The 21,332-nt window shown below is 39.1% G+C and overlaps 1 protein-coding gene across 2 annotated transcripts in view; it reads left to right on the top strand.

The window, feature by feature from the left end:
* LCBK2 (Diacylglycerol kinase family protein) overlaps positions 1–21,332 on the top strand; it is a 218,410-nt gene that overhangs the window by 144,878 nt on the left and 52,200 nt on the right. For both annotated transcript variants that reach the window (XM_089788686.1, XM_089788688.1), the window contains one exon: positions 21,157–21,234. In XM_089788686.1, coding sequence (XP_089644812.1) covers positions 21,157–21,234 — 78 coding nt within the window. The remainder of the gene's footprint in view (positions 1–21,156; positions 21,235–21,332) is intronic.

Here is a 21,332-nt window from a genome sequence, read left to right as displayed (position 1 = left end):
GAAACTTTGCCATCTTGCCAACTATGCAGAGTCAACCAATTCAGATGATGATGAGGAGATAGCCTTCCATGCAGTGAAGGAAGAACGGGTAGAAAGAGCTCTGGTGTCGAGCACAAGCCATAATAAAAATTAGATCATTGAAAACGACTGCTCTCATCATATGAGTGGAGACCAGAGCAAGTTTCTTGAATTGGAGGAAGGTGATGGAGGAACAATTACATTCGACAAAAAATGCTCCATGTGCTATAATAGGTAAGGGTTCTATAGCCCTAAATGATTCCACCAATTGTGATGATGTATATTTGGTGGAAGGTCTATAGTGTAACCTATTGAGCGTAGCTCAACTTAGTAACAAAGGTTATAAATTTGAATTTGATAAAGGGTCTTGCAAGATATTAGACAAGATAAGTAACGTGTTAGCAATTGGTGAGCAAAGTAGAGGTAACTTGTTTTACCTTAACTTTACTATAAATAGTTGCTTAGTAGCCCAATCTGAAAGTTGTTGGCCCTGGCATAAAAGGCTATGCCATGTAAATTTTGAGAGCATTGTAAAGGATGATAGAAATAAATGTGTGAGAGGCCAGCCCGTGATCACTAAACTTGATAATGCGATGTGCAAAGATTGTTAACTGGGTAAGCTAGCCAGATCAAGTTTTTCTTGTAAATCTTTTTCTTCTAAACACATTCTAGAGATAGTGCACTTTGATTTTTCTGGTCGCATGAGGACTAAGTGTGTATCCTATGATAGATATTTTATGCTACTCATAGAATGATCTGGGTTGTCTACTTGAAAGAAAAGTGTAAGGCATTCTTCATTTTGAAGGTGTTCAAGGCGAAAGTGGAAAGAGTAACAAGCAAGGCTTTGAAGTGCCTGAGATCAGACAAGGGAGGTGAGTTCACGTCACAAGATTTTGTAAGCTATTGTTAAGAATATGACATCAAAAGGTAGATGTTTGCACCTAGAACACTGAAACATAATGGTGTTGCTGATAGAAGAAATCGAACAATCATAGATTGTGCTAAAACTCATGATATAGAAGAATATTACACAAGTCTACTGGGAGAAGCAGCGAGCACAACACTATATATACCTTGAATAGGGTACAGATAAAGAAAGGTACACACAAAACTCCTTACTAACTATGGTCTGGACACTCACCATCGGTGAGTTGTTTTAAAGTTTTTGCAAGCAAATGCTACATCAAAAGGGATGAGTACCAAGGAAATTTTGAACCTAAGAGTGATGAGGGAATCTTCTTAGGATACTCCACAAAGAGAAAAGCTTACCTGTGCTTGAACACTAAAACAAACAAAATAGCGAAGTCTGCAAATGTAAGAGCAGATGAGTTCTTTGAGCAAAATGATAAAGGAAGAAACAAAGAACCAGAAGCCTACAAGCAGTTTATGTACATACCTCTCATTGCACCAATAGTAGAACCTGAAAAAGTTGCACAGGAACAAGTACAGGAAGAAGTAGTTCAACTTGAAGAGCCAGTGAATGAAGCACTTGGAGAAGATTTGGTGCTAGCAAAATACGTTAAGGAGATACCAGTCAGCTGATCAAATCATTGGAGATAATGATGTTGGAGTGATGATAAGGAGAAAGGCAAGAGAGAGTACTTTTTTACTCTCACAAGTTGAGCCCAAGGCTACATACAAGAGAAGCCTGAAAAGATGAAGATTTGTTAGAGGCCATGGAGGAAGAAACTGGGCAAATAGAGAAAAATGAGACACTGATCTTAGTTCCCTGGTCAAAGGACAAAAATGTGATTGGCCCAAAATGGGTATATAGAAACAAAATGAACAGGGATGGGGAAGTGATAAGGAACAAGACCGGACTTGTCTGCAAGGGTATGCACAAGAAAAAATTGATTATGGAGAAACATTTGCACCTGTAGACAGACTAGGAGTCGGGATACTCTAGCATTCACAGCGTACAAGAAATTCAAGGTATATGAAATAAATGTAAAGTTTGCATTCTGAATGGAGTCCTAGAAAAAGAGGTGTGCATAGATCAACCTGATGGATTTGTATCAGAAGATGGAAAGGACAAAGAATGCAAGATGAAGAAAGTCCTATATGGACTGAAACATGCACCCTGTGCATGGTATGAGAAACCACTCATAACTGATTAAAAATAGGTTTCTGAGGACAAGGGACCATAGTAACATCTATTTGAAGAAAAAAAATGAGTTGGGTGCTAATAGAAAAAATATTTGTAGACGATATCATCTTGAGAGGTGATGATAATATGAGCAAGGATTTTGCTGAGGAGATGAAGAAAGAACTTGAGATGTCCATTATTGGAGAGATAAAATTCTTCACTGGACTGCAAGTGTCTCAATTAAAAGGTGGAACCTTCATAAGTCAAACAAAGTATGTAAGGGAGATTTTGAAGACCTTTGGACTAGAGGAGTCCAAACCGGTGGGCACCCTAATGGGGACTGGTTGCAAACTTTCAAAAGAAGATGTGAGCCCAGAAGTGAATGAAACACTTTACTGGTCTATGATCGGTAAACTACAGTATGTGGTGTACAACAAACCAAACATTGCGCAGGCAGTATTGTTACATCCCAAATTTTTACCTAGTTTTAAAATTGCTCATAGCCGTTGGATTTAACAGATTTTTCTTTCATGATCATGTGAAGTAGGTAGTTATTTATATCCGTTGTATTAACTGTCAATTGAGGTGGTCATTAACCATTATTTGTTATATGATGCTTAGTAGTTGCTTGATTTTGGAATTATGGTTAATAATTTAAAATCTTTTAAATGTTTATATGAAAATTATTATGGAACTGTTATTATGGTGGAAGTGTTTTCACAGGTAATTGCAGGAGAAGATGAAGGGGGAAGCATTGCTAAACAAGATCATCGGACTGGGATACTTGCTTAGTCTAGTCAACAGGATTGGCAGGTATGACCTTAAAACTTATTTGGTAAGGACCTAATGACTTGTACATCTGTAGGACCCGCATGGGCTATTAAATAAATAATTCAAAAAACATAAAATAACTTAATTAAAATCCAATACGTACCTCAAATGATCTTTCACCTTATTATTATAATATATATTTATGTACGTAGACATAAATATAAAAATGAAGTGACGCCATCATATTATTTTCTTATAATAAAATTACGCCACCTCACTAATATATTTACATGTATGTATATAAATATAAATTATAATAATATTCGAATTATAACCTTCCAACTATTTTTCCATCTTTTATTTTCTTCCTTGTTTGTAACCGATTAAACACTTGGCATTTTAAATTGACAAATATTCTTATGTTACAGAAGCCAAGGAGTCACATCATTTCCTTTTTATTGAAGTTGTGAGAGGAAGGCAAACATCTTTTTCCATACACCTGATTACCTTGTTTGTGCTTACGATTTTTCAGAAATCATTTCTGCCTTCTCCATAACACCTGGTTTCATTCTTCTTAGTGCCGATATCTCTGCTAATACCAGTCTATACCCTTTTAATAAATCCTTCCCACGATTTCATGCCCATCTAGATATTCTACCAGAAATCATGTAGTACTGTTATGTTAGCTATGTGATTTTTTGCAAGTAAAGGTATGGCAAGTAGCTGAACGTTCAGCAAGTTATCATCTCCAAATTGTCCAGGTTATGTGGAACACTCGAAACCGATATTTCCAATTTGATTATCTTGAACAAAAGGTGCAATAACATCGAATTTCATGGCAGTAAGCTATAGTATTTATCATGATGTTATCTTGTTGATATCTTGTTTGATATTACAGATTTGATCCTCTTTCTAATTTAGCTTTGTTCATGGCAAGTGAAAGCCAAGTAACCATAGTATGTATCCATACATCATTATGCCACTGGAGATTAGAATTAAACAATAATTTTTGCAATCTTTAAGAATATATCACTCATGAAACAGTTGAGAATCAATGGACAGAGCATATTGCTCTAAGATTTAGCACCTAGGACTCACCGGCTATATAGCCATGGAAAAGGTGAAGAGGTGGACATGAAACCTGCAACGACAAAGAATAAAAGTAAGATATAATGAATTAAAAACATTTTATTAAATAGCTCATGCTAGTCCCTATTAATGTTCCTTTTTTCAAGTCGAGCGATGGTGATTAGATCAGTGAACCCATCAGAAAACCTTGGCCAAGGTAGTTAGAAGGTGATGTCAGTGGTACTAGTTTATGTAGACATGTTCGTCCATAACTGTGCGGACATTCTAAACACTAGGATGCTCAGGTAGCTGGACTAAGAATATCCCAAGCCCGATCTTGAGGTAGGGAGGGCCTTTCTAATTCAATCGATTGTGTGGGGATAAGTATAGTCCGAGGTTGGGAGATTAAGCCTAAGTCGATGCTTCTCCTCTTACCGAAAGCCAAGGGTTGCACAACCAGCTAAAGACCCACTGAATGATTCTTGTATGTTTCTTTTGTTCTTTCCATGATAAGCATTTACTTACTTGTATGTAGAAAAGATAGTTAATCATTAAATCTAGTTATTTTCAGTTGATCCTAGAGACAGTTATTTTCGATTAATCGTTAATCTAGTTACTTTCAGTCGATCATAGATACAACTATTTTCAGTTAATCGTTAATCTAGTTATTTTCAGTTAAACGGTAATCTAGTTATTTCAGTTGATCATTGAAATGGTTATCTCAGTTGAACATGGATAATTCAGTTAATTGTTGATAGTTAAAATAGTTAATGTCATATGAAATGGAATTCAGTTAACTGTTCAATGAATCTCTTTATAATCTGTCTATGTTTTTGTTATGAAAAAACCGTTTGTTACAAGTAGGGATAGTGGTAAGATTCTCTGCCAATCCTAAAGAAACACACATGGTTTCTGTAAAAAGAACCTTCAAATATTTGAATGGCACTGAAGAATATGGATATGGTATCCTCACAAAGGATCCTAAAGAAACACACATGGTTTCTGTAGAAAGAACCTTCAAATATTTGAATGGTACTGAAGAATATGGATATGGTATCCTCACAAAGGAACCTTTGAACTCAGTGTCTTCACACATGCTGATTGGGCAGGAAATGTAGATGATAGAAAGAGCACAACTGGTGGTGCATTCTTTCTTGGAGGAAGACTGGTAGCATGGGCCAACAAGAAGCGAAATTGCATTTCTCAATCAATTGCAAAAGCTGCATATGTCGTTGCAGCAATAAACTGCACATAGATAATATGGATCAAACAACTACTAGAAAGTATTCAGGAAAAGGTAATCGAACCGATGATAATAAATTGTGATAATACAAGTGCCATTAACATATCAAAGAACTCGATAATGCACTCAAAGGCAAAGCACATTTCCATTAAGTATGACTTCCTGAGAGAGCAAGTACAAGAGAAAGATGCCAGGTTGGAATATGTTCCAACTAAAGAACATCTAGTAGATATCTTTACATATCTTTACAAAACTCTTCAAAAGGATACATTTTAGTATCTTAGCGGGAAGTCAGGGGCCATACCCCTATCATGCCCGAACTAAAGCAAAAGATCGGACATCAATCCATGATCTTTCAAGATTACAACTTACACTAGATTGATGCTCAAAAGTTCAAAGGGGGAGAAGTAAGCAGTAAGCACCGTGACTAGAGAAAAAGGAGCAACAAGGAGAGCAAAGAAAATGTGTGAGCACCATGGGTAAAGAAGAAAGAGGAATAAGACCAGTGGGAAAATGAGAACCAAGAAGTGAGCCGAGAAAGGGGAGAAGTAAGAAGAGCACCATGTGCAGTATGCACCTTGAGCAGAGAAAGGGGGAGAAACATGAGAGAGAGAGAGAGAGAGAGAGAGAGAGAGAGAGAGAGAAGAAATGTGATGGAGCACCAAAAGAAGTCAACTATCTTAGGGAGAGATGTTAAACAAGAACATGACTAGAAGAGCAAGGTAATGAAACATGCTATTATTTTCTAAGCATGTAGTAGTCAAAGAATTGCCACTAGACATTGTGAAGATTGTGCTAAGGCATTAAATAGTATAAATGGTGTTGAGGTTGACATCAATGCCAAGGGGGAGATTGTTGCCATAACTGTCAACAGAGTAAAGAATAGAGACCGAAGGAGCTTATCGGTAAAGACTAGTCATAATATTATTGTCATTGATTTCAAGGAAAACTTGAAGTATCAACCGGTATGGGAAAGGAACTAGTGAGACAGGGAAAAACACTAGTGCATCCGAGTCAGAGAGTATGGTAAATATAGATAGGTGAAGATAAGTGATCTTCACAACATACTTAGACAAAATGAGCTAAGTCAAAGTTAACAATGGGCAGAAGTCTGGACAGATGGACAGGTAATGGAGACTGGTCGCCAAACAAGACAAGATGAAATGAAGTCCTCAAGGATGATTGATGAGATTAAGGCAACATCATGGTCAAAGGGAAAAGGGACGAAACACGTGACTGGATATGTCACAAGGGTAGGTGTAATTCATTTGACATCTCGAAGAATGAAGGAGCTGTCACATCAAGCTCCAATGGGAAGATAGGTGGGAGAATTCAAATTTGAAATCTTGTTAGTGAGTAAATTTGAGAAGTCACTCAAAACCTATGACTTTCCTTTTTGGGTCAGAGTACCTGACACAACTTGTTAAAACGACACATGACAGAGGCAGGAGAATTCAAAATTTGAATTCTCGCATTACTGTTTGAAATGATTGAATAAGAATTGTATATAGTCGTTAATTTTTTAATGAACAATAGAATTGCACAGTTGAGAAGCTGGAACGCCAAAGTGCTAGGCTATTGCAATCATATGAAAGAAGAGAAAAGAGAAGGTGTCAAGAGTGGAGATGAAGTGTGTTGAATCAAGCTAGGGGAGCCTAACACATAGTGAGTAGAATTGCTGAAACAAAGAGGTGTTGAGCACAAAAGAGGTGAAGTCTGAGTTGTAGAGCCAAGGAGAGTTGAGCAAGTTGCAGACTGGTGTATGAGCATCGTAGTGATCTGAATCAAGCTAAAATAAGTAGCTATCTTCCACAAGTCAATTTTCATGTTGTTCTCTTACACGTACCACAACAATTCCCATTGAGGGTGGACTCGAACAGGTCTTTTGTATAAGATCCCTTAATTGGGTAACATCTTCACTTGTGTTCTAGGTCATTTAATCAGGCTACCTCTAACTAGGTAAAGACTCTTACAAGTCTTTCTCAAATCCCTTAACCCGATGGCACTTGACAGTGTCTTTGTAATCTTCTAACAAGGATAAGCTCTTGACTAGGCACACTCTAGAAGGGTGTAAGCTTTGTGAGCATCACCTCACATTGTGGTTTTCACCCAAATCGGGTTTCCATGAGATATATCAATGTCATGTGTGATTACCTTTCTGCCCTGCATGATTATGTTGTGTATCTAATGAATGCTTAACCAACTGGCAAGACTGCCACAAACTGGCAAAAGTTAAAATATAGAATTGATTGGTATTATACTGATTCATCCCCCTCTTAGTATAGCCAGTATTGTGTGGATTGACACTCTCTATATCAGGTATGTACAATAGCTTGAGGAAGACAACCAACGAGCTCTATAAAATTTTTGTAGCCATAACTGAGATCTTCTGAAACTCACTGATGCAAGTCTCTAGGCTACTTGTCCGCTTCAGTTGAGCTAAGTACTTGATGTACAACTTAGGGTCTCTCCTATCAAATTGCTCAAGCAACTTGTCCACAATCTCCTGGTAGGAAGTAGTACCATCATGCTGTAGGGGAACTAAACCATGATACCATCAATCTTGAGCTAGCACTTCCAGATGTAAAACTGCAAACTGTTAATGTTTATGTAGCTGTGAGAGATATCATTCAATAGCCTACGCATATGGAGATGTTTTGTATTCTTCTGTAACTACTAATGCACCACCTTAGTAAAGACATTGCACTGGTGTCAATAAGCATTTAGATCAGGTGGACATGTTGTGCAGGTATTATGGGCTTCCTCTTTCATGTTGGGGTGCATGTGGTAAATAGCTTGGGGATTCCTACTGTCTTCTCATTGCTATTGTTGACTCATCCTTGGTAACAACTAAGTGTACGGATGCCATGACATCCTGTTTTTCATTTCTCTCTATTGCATGCATTAATATTTTGCATTGATGCGTGTGGCATGTAAAAACAGTTGGCGGTTCATTATGACATTGGGCATGTCTCGTATTCCTTGAAAGGTTGTCGGTAAAATTATAAAATAGCCGACGGGTAGATTAGCATGTAGTAGGTAATTGTTATGTAGCCGATGGGCCCCTTCGGGAAGGTTCTTCGGAATAGTATATGTACAACTTTGGATTATCATTGTAATCATCATTGTAAGCACTATGTAATCTCTTCGGCATATATGTGAATAATAACAGGAGTACTGTTGTGTTACATGTTCTTGTTTATTGTTTGTATGCAATAAACTATTTACCTCGTACGGTAAACATTTGGTGCCATTACCGTTGAGTTTTGTAATTGTCGTCCAGAGACAACTTTTCTTTTTGGGGGGATGATGTCTGTAAAATTATAAAACAGCTGACGGGTAGATTAGCATGTAGTAGGTAATTGTTATGTAGCCGACGGGCCCCTTCGGGAAGGTTCTTCAGAATAGTATATGTACAACTTTGGATTATCATTATAATCATCATTCTAATCACTATGTAATCTCTTCGGCATATATGCGAATAATAACAGGAGTAGTGCTGTGTTACATGTTCTTGTCTATTGTCTGTATGCAATAAACTATTTACCCCATACAATAAATGATGTGAATAATAAAATGAGTACTGCTGTTCTTGTTTATTGTTTGTATGCATTAAACTATTTATCCCATATGGTAAACATTTGGCGTCATTGTCGAGGATGCAATTCAGGAGGAAGTCGTTGCCATGAATGTGTTGAAAGTGCTACTTGTATTCACCACTTCAAATCCCTTGCCGCGCTCTCGAAACAAGCTCAACAAAACAAGAATGCAGGTACGAACCTCCTGGGGTTCGAATCCAGCTTCCACAACATGCAACAAATTAACCTCAAAATCCTCTGCAAAGCTTCACTTGGCCAATCTTCCTCTCCACCCCTACGAGCAGATCTAAGAAGCTTTGCACGGATCTAAAATGCTCTCCTCAAGCATTTTGCAATTGATCGAGCCCTGAAAGTGTTCGTTGGAGGGAAAATAGAAGGGCCAAATTATGAAAGGAACGGAGTAAGTGTAGCGTAAAGTTGTGTCAAATGCTGGCCATTAATTCTACCAAATATTTTTATTCATAGGTCTCCCTGTGCCCGCATAATTACATTTTTCATTGCTCACGCAATATATTTCCATCCATTTTCCCACCATATGTTTTTTCACCTGTTTTTCTCCCAATTTTCCGTACAGTAAAACACTAAGAGGGCCGTACAGTTCTTTATGAGTGCCTTAGATTTCCATACAGTGTACCGTTTTTTTCATTTACTTTGGACTAATCTCCCTGAGAGAAGCCGTACGGTGCCATTACTATGCAGGGGTTGTATGGTGTTTATAAGACATGCACCTTAGCAATTGCCGTATGGGGGCAATATAAAATCCACAAGGCAAAATTTTGTGTCGACTCCTCCTTGCTGTACGATTATAGTGGGGGCACATAAAAGGGGTTGTACGGTGCATATATTTAAAGCACTACTGCTTCTTTCATATGGTGGTCATTAACCTGCTGAAGATGCCGTACGACGACCTTTAATAATTTATTTTAAATTTTTTTTTCCCTTTTAAAAAAATTTCTCTTTTTTTGTTTTTGTTTTTTTTTCCCTTCTTTTTTAACTGGATTTTACTGCTTGATATTCATCAACGATGGAATAGGTTGCGCATGATATATTTTCAACTTGGAACCATTCACCGTTTTTGGAATTTCCTGCCCGTCCAATATCCATAATTTTATTGCTCCGTTATCACCTACTTCTCGGATCTAGTATGGCCTGGCCCATTTGACTTTAAACTTCCTCGGTTTGATTTTGTTCCGTTCGTCATACTTCAACACTAGCTGTCCTGGTTGGAACTTGTTCAATTTTAGGTGTTTATCATGCCACGCTTTGTGCCTGTTCTGTGTCACCTCCGTGGCCCATTGTGCCAATAGCCGCTTCTCCTCGAGTTTGTTCAGATTATGCAACCTTTCCCTTAGGCTTTCCATGTCACCCAACTTATTCTCTAGTGCGATCCTTAAACTCGGTATCATAAATTTTGTTGGTACCACTGCCTCTTGTCCAAACATCAACTGGAACGGTGTGTGTCTCGTTGTCACCTTGTATGCTTTGTGGTATGCCCAGAGGGCAGAGGGCAATTTTTCCTCCTAGTCTTCACCTTTGACCGCACATTACTTGTAGATGATTGCTGATTCTGCCTTGGATGATAGGTTTATTCACTAGTTACAATAGAGCTTGATGGTCTACATAAAACACGACCTTTAATAATTTATTTAAAATTTTTTTTTCCCTTTTTAAAAAATCTTTTTTTATTTTTATTTTTTTTCCCTTCTTTTTTTACTGAATTTTACTACTCGATATTCGTCTACGATGGAACAGGTTGCGCATGATATATTTTCAACTTGGAACCGTTCACCATTTCCGGAATTCCCTGCGCGTCCAATGTCCATAATTTTATTGCTCTGTTATCACCTACTTCTCGGATCTAGTATGGCCCGACCCATTTGACTTTAAACTTCCGCGGTTTGATTTCGTTCCATCCGTCATACTTCAACACTAGCTGTCCTGGTTGGAACTCGTTCAGTTTCAGGTGTTTATCATGCCACGCTTTGCGCCTGTTCTGTGTCACCTTTGTGGCCCATTGTGCCAATAGCCGCTTCTTGAGTTTGTTCAAATTATGCAAATTTTCCCTTAGGCTTTCCATGTCACCCAACTTATTCTCCAGTGTGATCGTCAAACTCGGTATCATAAATTCTGTTGGTACCATTGCCTCTTGTCCAAACATCAACTGGAACGGTGTGTGTCCCGTTATCACCTTGTATGCCGTGTGGTATGCCCAGAGGGCAGAGGGCAATTTTTCCTCCCAGTCTTCACCTTCGACCGCACATTACTTGTAGATGATTGCTACTAGGATCTTGTTCGTAGCCTCAGCCTGTCCGTTTGCTCGTGGGTAGTATAGGCTTGATAAGGAACGATATATCTTGAATTCCGTTAACAGTTTAATGATGTGATTGACAAAATGCCCTCCACGATCACTCGTTATCTGAAGTGGAATCTCGTACCGAGTGATTATTTGTTCATAAATAAATTTTGCTGTACTGACCGCTGAGTTATCCGGTAGAGCCCGTGCTTCCACCCACTTTGTTAAGTATTCCATAGCAAAGACTATATATCGGCATCGGTGCATTCGGCTTACTTTCAGAGGTCCCATGAAATCCAATCCCCATTGTTCAAATAATTCTAGTGCATGTGAGGGGTTAAGCGGCATAAAGTCTCTCTTTAGTGGCTTTCCAGCCCTTTGGCAAGTGTCACACTAGAGGACCCATTCGCGTGCATCGTTGTACACTGTTGGCCACCACATCCTACCAGCAATATTTTTCGCGCTGTGGTATCAGGTCCCATGTGTACTCTTGCTGGACTCTCATGTGCTTCTTTCAACACTTTCAGTATTTCCTCCTCTAACACACACCGTTGTAGGATGTGATTAGGCTCCATTTTGTATAGTAATCCATTATTAATTGAAATGCACGGCTCCTAATTGCTAATTTCTGCCTTTCATTTTGTGGCATCTCCTTCGGTGGCTGTCCCGTGGAAAGGTACTCCCCAATACTCGTGTACCATTTTGGCAATACTGCAATTTGAAATAATTGTGCATTAGGAAAATCATCATTCACTTCGTCCATCAGTTCACCTATTTTAATTTGCGATAGGTGGTTTGCGTTGACATGATTCTTTCCGGGCCGTACAATGATCTTGAAGGTGAATTCCTGCAACAAAAGTAGCCACCGGATGATTCTGCCTTGGATGATAGGTTTATTCACTAGGTACAACAGAGCTTGATGGTCTATATAAAACACGACTTTTAACAATTTATTTAAATTTTTTTTTTCCCTTTTAAAAAAATTTCTCGTTTTTTTGTTTTGTTTTTTTTCCCTTCTTTTTTAACTGAATTTTATTGCTCGATATTCATGGACGACAGAAGATGTTGCGCATGATATATTTTCAACTTGGAACCGTTCACCGTTTTCGGAATATCCTGCTCGTCCAATGTCCATAATTTTATTGCTCCATTATCACCTACTTCCCGGATCTAGTATGGCCCAACCCATTTGACTTTAAACTTCCCCAGTTTGATTTCGTTCCGTTTGTCATATTTCAACACTAGCTTTCCTAGTTGGAACTTGTTTAGTTTCAGGTGTTTATTATGCCATGCTTTGCGCCTGTTCTGTGTCACCTCCGTGGCCCATTGTGCCAATAGCCGCTTCTCCTCGAGTTTGTTCAGATTATGCAACCTTTCCCTTAGGCTTTCCATGTCACCCAACTTATTCTCCAGCGCGGTCCTCAAACTCGGTATCATAAATTCTATTGGTACCACTGCCTCCTGTCCACACATCAATTGGAACGGTGTGTGTCCCGTTGTCACCTTGTATGCTGTGTGGTATGCCCAGAGGGCAGAGGGCAATTTTTCCTCCTAGTCTTCACCTGCGACCGCACATTACTTGTAGATGATTACTACTAAGATCTTGTTCGTAGCCTCAGCCTGTCCATTTGCTCGTGGGTAGTACAGGCTTGATAAGGAATGATATATCTTGAATTTCATTAATAGTTTAATGATGTGATTGACAAAATGCCCTCCACGATCACTCGTTATCTGAAGTGGAATCCCGTATCGAGTGATTATTTGTTCATAAATAAATTTTGCTGTATTGTCCACTGAGTTATCTGGTAGAGCCCGTGCTTCCACCCACTTTGTTAAGTATTCCATAGCGATGACTATATATCGGCATCGGTGCATTCGGCTTACTTTCAAAGGTCCCATGAAATCCAATCCCCATCGTTCGAATGATTCTAGTGCATGTGAGGGGTTAAGCAGTATAAAGTCTCTCTTTAGTGGCTTTCCAGCCCTTTGGCAAGTGTCACACCGGACGACCCATTTGCGTGCGTCATTGTACACTGTTGGCCACCACAGTCCTACAAGCAATATTTTCTGCGCTGTGGTATCAGGTCCCATGTGTCCTCCTGCTGGACTCTCATGTGCTTCTTTCAACACTTTCGGTATTTCCTCCTCTAACACACACCGTTGTAGGATGTGATTAGGCTCCATTTTGTACAGTAATCCATTAATTAATTGAAATGCATGGCTCCTAATTGCTAATTTCCACCTTTCATTTTGTGGCATCTCCTTCGGTGGCTGTCCCGTGGAAAGGTACTCCCCAATACTCATGTACCATTTTGGCAATACTGCAATTTGAAATAATTGTGCATCAGGAAAATCATCATTCATTTCGTCCATCGGTTCACCTATTTTAATTCTCGATAGGTGGTCTGTGTTGACATGATTCTTCCCGGGCCATACAATGATCTTGAAGGTGAATTCCTGCAAAAAAAGTAGCCACCGGCTGATTCTGCCTTGGATGATAGGTTTATTCACTAGGTACAATAGAGCTTGATGGTCTACATAAAACACGAACGGTGTTGCTAGCAAGTAATGTTGAAACTTCTGCACTGTGTAGACCATTTCTAGGGCTTCCCATTTTGTTGTACTGTAGTTCTGTTCTGCTTTTGACAGTAGTCGGCTGGCAAAATATACCAGATGATCTAACTCGTGGTTACTTGTTTGTGCCAAAGTTGCTCCTATTGCATAATTGGATGTGTCCACGTGAACATGAAATTTCTCGTTCCAATCTGGGTACGCCAATATAGGTGCTGTTGCCAATCGTACCTTCAACCCTTCAAATGACTCATCCTATTCTTTCTCCCATTTGAACGGTTCCCCTTGCATGTCAATTTGTCTAGTGGGTATGATAATTTGGCGAAATTCTTGATGAATCTTCTATAATATCCTGTGTGTCCTAGGAATGACTTTATCTCCATTACATTTGTAGATGGCTGCATTTCCATTATCACTCTGACTCTGTCTGGATCTGTTTTCAATCCCTCTTTACAGACTATATGTCCCAGTAATTTTCCTTGCAGAACCATGAATCTGCATTTCTTTGGATTTAAGGCTAGTTGCGCCCTTTGACATCTTTCCATGCATTTGCCCGACGCCGCCAGATGCTTGTCTTCAGTGCTGAATATAGACCAATCATCCAAGAATGTTTTGAAATTTTTGACAGACATTTTGTATAATATGTGCAAGATGATTCTTTGGAACGTAGCCGGTGCATTGCACAGGTTGAATGGTATTCGGTTGGATGCATACACCTTGCCTTCTACCACAAATGTCATTTTAAGTTTGTCCTCTTTTGCTATGCAAATTTGATTATATCTTGAAAACCCGTCCATAAATGAATAAATCTCATGTCCAGCTACTTCCTCCAATATATTATCTGTGAAGGGTATCGGGAAGGGGTCCTTGATTGTTACTACGTTGAGACATCTGAAGTTGACACATCCTAATTTGGGTGGTATCCTTCACGGATATTACTATGAGCGACACCCATTCACTTGTTTGAACCTTAAAAATAATACTGGCCTCCAACATTCGATTAATTTCTTCTGTAACCCATGCCACGTAGTTTTTATTCATCCTATAAGGTCACTTTCGTACAGGCACTGCATCTTCGACCAACGGAATGCGGTGAACACACAGCTCTGGCGGTACTCCTTTCAAATCCTTATATGTCCAAGCGAATACATCTTTGTATTCCAAAAATATTTTAAATGCCGCTGCTTTTAGTACTGGATTCTTGTTATCCCCCACCAGTATGTTTTTTGGTTCGGCCTCGGCTCCCAAATTCATGGTCTGTAGTGTAGCTTCGTCATATTTTATCGGCTTTCTCTCATCGAATTCATGTGCAGGTGTTCCATCTAGCAGTGCATCCCCTTGTTTTATTTCCCTGAATTCTTTTGAAAATTCTTCTCCGTTGTGCCCTTCCTCTATTGTTAGTATGTTGCAGCTCTGGAATAGCTCATAATCCTCCATCTGCCAGTGAAATAATCCATTTACCGAATCTAAATTATCGTCTGTCGATCCACCTTCCAACCGTAGGACTCCCTCCTAATCTGGTTCCATTTGCTGCTTTCCTTCATCCTCTTCTTTGGAATCAGATGATAGGGCTTCTTCGCCCACCATTTGGGTGTGTAAATCAATAATGAATTTCCATTCTTTGCTTTCTAGTGAGTATTCTTCTTCCAGTCATGCTTAAGCTTTGCTTGTACGAGCCATCCTCGGCCTAGAATGATGTCATATCCTCTCCTCTCCAGCGGGATAACGACGAAATTGAGTAGGAATGGCTGTGTTTCAATAGTCACTGGTTCTGCCATTAGGACTCTGAGAGGTTTAATGCTGTGTTGGTCTGCCGTTAGTAATTGGAACATAGGTGGCCACAATGTCGGCTGTCCCAACTTCTTCCAGGTATCTTCTGGTAGGTCGTTTACCCCTAATCCTTTGTCCACAATTGTGTTTGAAAGGACCGTTCTTAATATGCTCATCTCTATGACCGCCAAATGCCATCTGGATGTGAGGGCTAGCAGCATTGGGGCTACTGTACTTGCTCCGCTTTCATTTTTTCTTCCATGTTCTCCTTGTGGTTTGGCAGTTGAAGCGATGTTTGTGAGTGTTGATCGAAGTTGAGGCATTGTGAGCAGCAGATTGTTTATTTTTACCGGTACTTCAATTTGTAATATTTGCCGTATGATGTTTTGTTCTGCGCAGTTCCTCGTTGAGGTGCCGGTAGTTTCCTTCAATTGTGATTTCTCTGCTTGCATTGCTTTCTCAATTTTTGCCCGTGCTTCTTCCAATCTCTTCTTTTCTTCCGTCGGGTCGGGGTACAGTTTTGCTTGTTTACGGGTGATTGCTAAGATTTCTTCTTTGTCCGCACCAATGGTGATTAGATTCACTCCTGATTTTGGGCATTTGGCATCTTCATGATCTCCATGACCACACCATCGACATAACAACTTTGGTGTATTCGCTAATGTACAGTTTTGTGCAAAGTGGCCCCACAAATTGCATGCTCTGTATTGAACCATCGGGCGTCCGTTTGCATTGTACTAAATTCGGCTACGACCCCCATTATTATTGTTGGTATTATTGCTAGTATTGTTGTTTGGCCCTCTTCTGTTATTTCTGTACCCACCCAAAGTGGCAACATCATTGCTGGTATTTCCGCTCCCTCTTGACGTGGAAGCCTCCTGTGTCAGGAGCACTTGTTTAGGTCTTGTTTTCATATTGAAGGGGCATTTTTTTGTGGAATGTCCCATAATTTGGCAGATCTCACAAAACTAGTTTTTCGGATAGGATCCCTTCGTGTGACCTTTTGTCTTGCATTCTGTGCACCATAGCTCGTTTGCCTTCGTCTCTTTTTGCATATTCTTAAATTTCTTCATCATTCTGATCATATCCTTCTGAAGAGCTCGAACCTTCTTGCTGCCCTTTTTGTCACCATTGCTATCCTCTTCCGAAGACACATCATCTGAGTCGGATGAGCTACTTTTCTTCTTCTTTTTCGTTTTCTATTCACTCTAAGTCCATCGCCCGATTGTATGCTTCGGTGTATGATGATGGCAGCACAATCTTCATTTTGTTCCTTAACTTCGGGCATAGTCCTTCAATGAACCATCGCTTTTTCAGCCCATCTGCGAGCTTACTTTCTATTTCATTTATTAATTATTTTAGTTTCCTGGCATATACACAGACCGTTTCATTTTTCCCCTACTTTGTGGTGTAGATTTCTGCTACTATCTCATTGTCATCTCACAACAATTGAAACTCGGTGATAAACTCCTTTTTAACTCCCACCCCTGTAGTTAATTTTTGGGGATTGGCATCGGCAAACCAATCAACAGCTACACCCCTTAGGGTTGCTGGAAATTGTCGAACCCATTCATCTGTGTCAGTTATGCCATTTGCCGTCCAAATTGTTTTGCATGTCTTATAGTGTCTGATTGGATCGGCCGTTACATCACCATCAAACTTTGACAATTTTTCCTTTGGTCTAGCCATTACTATTCGAATTGGAGGTACTTGTGTACTCATGTTGTTCTGCACACCTGCTCTGTTCTGAACAACCGTGTTGTTTCGGATAGTCGTCTTATGTCCAACAGCAGTGTTACTTGGTGAAAAAGGGTTTTCCTCATTCTGGAAGTGTATCGCGGACGAAGAGTTCACTCCACGCTTGTGCTCCCTCGGTACTTTGAGCTGTGCGAGTTGATTCCCTTCCATTTGGATTCTCTTCTCTCGACATATATAGGTTTAGAAATTCCTTTCTTGTTTCTTCCACCGAATCCAACTGTTGTTGATTCTCTTCCAACATTCCTCGGTGCTTTGTTGTCTGTCGGCAATCTGCTGAAACCTCCGTTTGTGCTCGGCTTGTTGTGCCAAAATTAAAATTTCTTGTGCGGTGTGTATTCCATCTTTTCCTTTTATCTTATTTCTATCCTTGTTAAGCTGATTCGGCATTAGTCTTCATTCCTCTGCCTTCGTTCTAGGTCCATTGGGCAATGATGCCAAATGTTTATCGTGTGGGGTAAATAATTTAATGCATACAGACAATAAACAAGAACAACAGTGCTCCTTTTATTATTCGCATATATGCCGAAGAGATTACATAGTGCTTTCGATGATGATTACAATGATAATCCGAAGTTGTACATATACTATTCCGAAGAACCTTCCCGAAGGGGCCCGTCGGCTACATAACAATCACCTACTACATGCTAATCTACCCGTCGGCTGTTTTATAATTTTATCGACAACAAAGGTTATTTGTTCAAGTGGGAGATTATGTAGTGCTTGGAAAACCAGAAAAGTAGAGATGATTGTATCATGATTTCTGGTGAATTATTGTAGGTGACTAGTGCATACTTTGTGTCTCTAAAGAATGTGATTTTGCTGCTCTGCAGCAAGTACTCCACTAGATAAAGATTTATGTATGATCTGTATTTGATAAATTTTGCTTGTGCAATTCATTCTCTATGATAGAAGTATCTGTGAGATGCTTGTAGTTCTGAAGATCCTGTGCATACCTGTGTGAAGAAGTCATTGATTGGACCTAGCTTGTGAAGCACTGTATTGTATATTATGATTATCAATAAAGGATATATCTCGAGTGTGGCTGGGTTTTTCCCTCGAGTAGGGAGGTTTTCCCAGGATAATATCTGGTGTGTTTGTGTTCTTATTTCATCTGTGATCTGTTATGTTATCCTGGTTCATAAAATTTAACACAAATCTGATGGCATCCTCCTCAGACATGGAACAAAGTGTAAGAAAAGTGAGCAACTTATGGAACTGGACACTCACTAAGTGGTATTCACTCAATGGCTGTAGCAAGCTGCTGTAGAACATTGGTCACTGGTTGCCGTCCAGTTGCCAGTCCCCTTGATATATCCATTGCTTCCCTGTCCTCATTCCCTGTATTTCTAGGAGGGCTACTCCCTCTCCTGTCACCCATATTATCGACTGGTGGTTCTTAACCCTGTGGAGCTGTATTTTTGTGTGTGTGCTATCTGTCTGGTGCGAATATTTGTGGTTGCATATAAACCATAGTTCCAAGAATCACGGCGATTCATGCGATTCACGCGATTCGGCGATTCGATTCAAGCCAAACGATTTTTTGTGAATCGGTGAATCGAATCAGTGATAAAGGGTTTATGAAATAAGTTACTCACTAAATTTCAAGGGTTTTTTAAATTTTCCGATTCATGGCCGATTCGATTCCGATTCATGGCCGATTCACGATTTGATTCGGCCTTGCCGATTCCGATCCGATTCCGATTCTTGTTACTTTGATATAAACCCAATTCCCTGCAGGATGGAAGGAAACTGCTCTGATACCACTGTAAGAATCCTCTGTGGATTTGAACTCTGACCACTGCTGTTCAATGTTTTCGCTTTTTGGAGTTTTGTATTTTGGTTTTTTGAGTTTTTTGAGAGATGTGCTTTTTTTTGAATTTCTGAATAATAATGAAATTGAAATAACAACATTTAAAATTCAAAAGAAAATTGCACATCTTATTACAATAATTTCCATATAAGTGATTGCAGCTGCCTGGAAATGCAAATTTCTGTGACATGGGTGCTGGATCTGGAAACACAAGCACACATAGAGCAAAAATAAGCCCTCTACATTCAAATGTTGGCCATGGTATTATATTGCAGCCACCAAAATGTGAAGTGGAACCCTGGATGGAAGCCACGGCAGCCAATAGGAATAATTTGCAACCTCTAGAGTTTAAATTAATGTTGCAGCCTGCTAATACTCTGAGACCCAAACTTGCAAAAATTGCAGAGATAAAACATTGAATGTCTGCTCCAAATTACACCTATTAAGTCTAAACATAGACTCTAAATGAAGCCATCCATTTAGCATAATTTTCTCGCAAAAGACAACCAATTCAAAGTGCATAGACTTCAAAGAATTCTCAATTCTTCCAGCTCCCAATTACTGAAACTCTTGGCACATACATAACACACAATTCACCAAATTCACAAAATGCAAGGAGAAGGAAGAGTTCGTTTTAATCTTTTTGCTTTCATAATTTCCTTAATGCAAATTGATTCCTAGCTTCATCTTCACACAAACGACCTGGAGCTTCAGCATGACACTTCTTTTCTTTTCACACAAAGGACCTGGAGCTTCAGCATGACACTTCATATGTTTTTGTATGTCTAGATTGACTTGTACCTTTAATGGAGTGCAACTATTGAAGGGTTTGTTGAAGTTTGAGCTCTTCAGAGGATGCTACATATGCTCAAGAAGTTTTGTAGAGTGACTGTTGACCGTCTATCATGTGTGCATTGCTGTTCATAATCTTCATGCTACCATATCAACCTATCTACTATTATTCTCTAGGGCATATCCATAGTACTATGGAGTATGAAGCTTTGTTTGCAATCATTGGTTATTGGATTGGAAGATATGTGAAAGGGCCACAATTCTCGGGCCCTAGCTTATAATCTGGCCTTATATACATGGTCATATAAACTGAAACATGATGTAGATCTGAACTTAAATACCACTAGATATGACTTGAAGTATGTGTTATGTGACACCATTGGTTCAGGGTCTAGGATGATAGTTGTAGGACAGATGGCAGATTAAATGTGATAGGCAAAGCATACTTTGAATAACAGAAGTTGAGAACTATATCAGAATGCAGAAAGTAAGTTTAAGATGAATAACAGAACAACTACACACTGCAATGAGAACTGTAATATGCAAAATTGTATCATGCAATAGTTCTGTAAAAGATCTGAGATCAGATATCTGAATGCCTAAGCTATCATCCTGTTTTACCACAGATTGACTGACTCACAGACGTTTTGTTAGACCAAATGGTGCTCAATGTACATTTAGAAGAATGATGGATGGTGTGACAATTACAATGCTGTCTGCTGCTTTGTTGAATTCTTATTAGGATATTCTATGCTGTCATTATTTAGGAGTGGCATTGGAAATGTCTGTGTAGGACAGGAATACCAGAATAAATACCATCAGATTTGTCGGCCAGATTTGGAGAGTAGTAGGGCTGTTGTTATACCACCCTGTATTCTGAAGGTGATAGATGACCGAGCTGCTGATGGAGCAGTGCAAGCCATATGTAAATGCTGATGTCGCTCTCCTAAGCATCCCATATCCTTTGAGGTTAGAACTTCAGCAAAATTTCATAAATATCTTACATTTTCATGAGGTATATCTGGTTGCTTAATCTCTGTACCAAGTTAATATGATAATTGAAAAGTTTCTGAACAATATCTGATGGAAAGTTCACAAATATTTATAAGATGTTTTCCTTTAGATGTTTGTATTGTAAAATTCATCACAATCCATTAAGGAAAATAAGATATTAAGACACCAGTTTTCGAGTTCCAAGAAATGTATCAGTAAGGGTAAATGTTGGGTTAATTTTGATTTATATTTTAATTTCATGCTTCATAGCCACTAGGTGTTCATTTCCTGCTTTCTGTTAGATCAATATTTGCAAGTTGTATATGCTTTCTGCTTTTAAAATGTTCATTTGTTGTTTCCAGTTTCTCACCATTTTCCTTACAGGTCGTTAATGGTTTCTTTGAAGCTGGAAAACCTGTTCAGGCTGAGGATAAAGGGGCTACAAATATGACAGCACTTGGAGTAAGCATCTGGAAATATTCCACCGTTGGATGTATTTGCCTTAAAAAAATCTAAGAAAATTCAAACAACATTATCTAGCTACAAGTTGAGTCTCTATA

This window comes from Cupressus sempervirens, chromosome 6 (assembly GCF_028749045.1).
Source record: "Cupressus sempervirens isolate cs-2001-9-10 chromosome 6, ASM2874904v1, whole genome shotgun sequence".
Lineage (NCBI taxonomy): Eukaryota > Viridiplantae > Streptophyta > Pinopsida > Cupressales > Cupressaceae > Cupressus > Cupressus sempervirens.
Note: the sequence above shows the minus strand (reverse complement) of the source record. Positions and strands in the feature narration are given on the sequence as shown.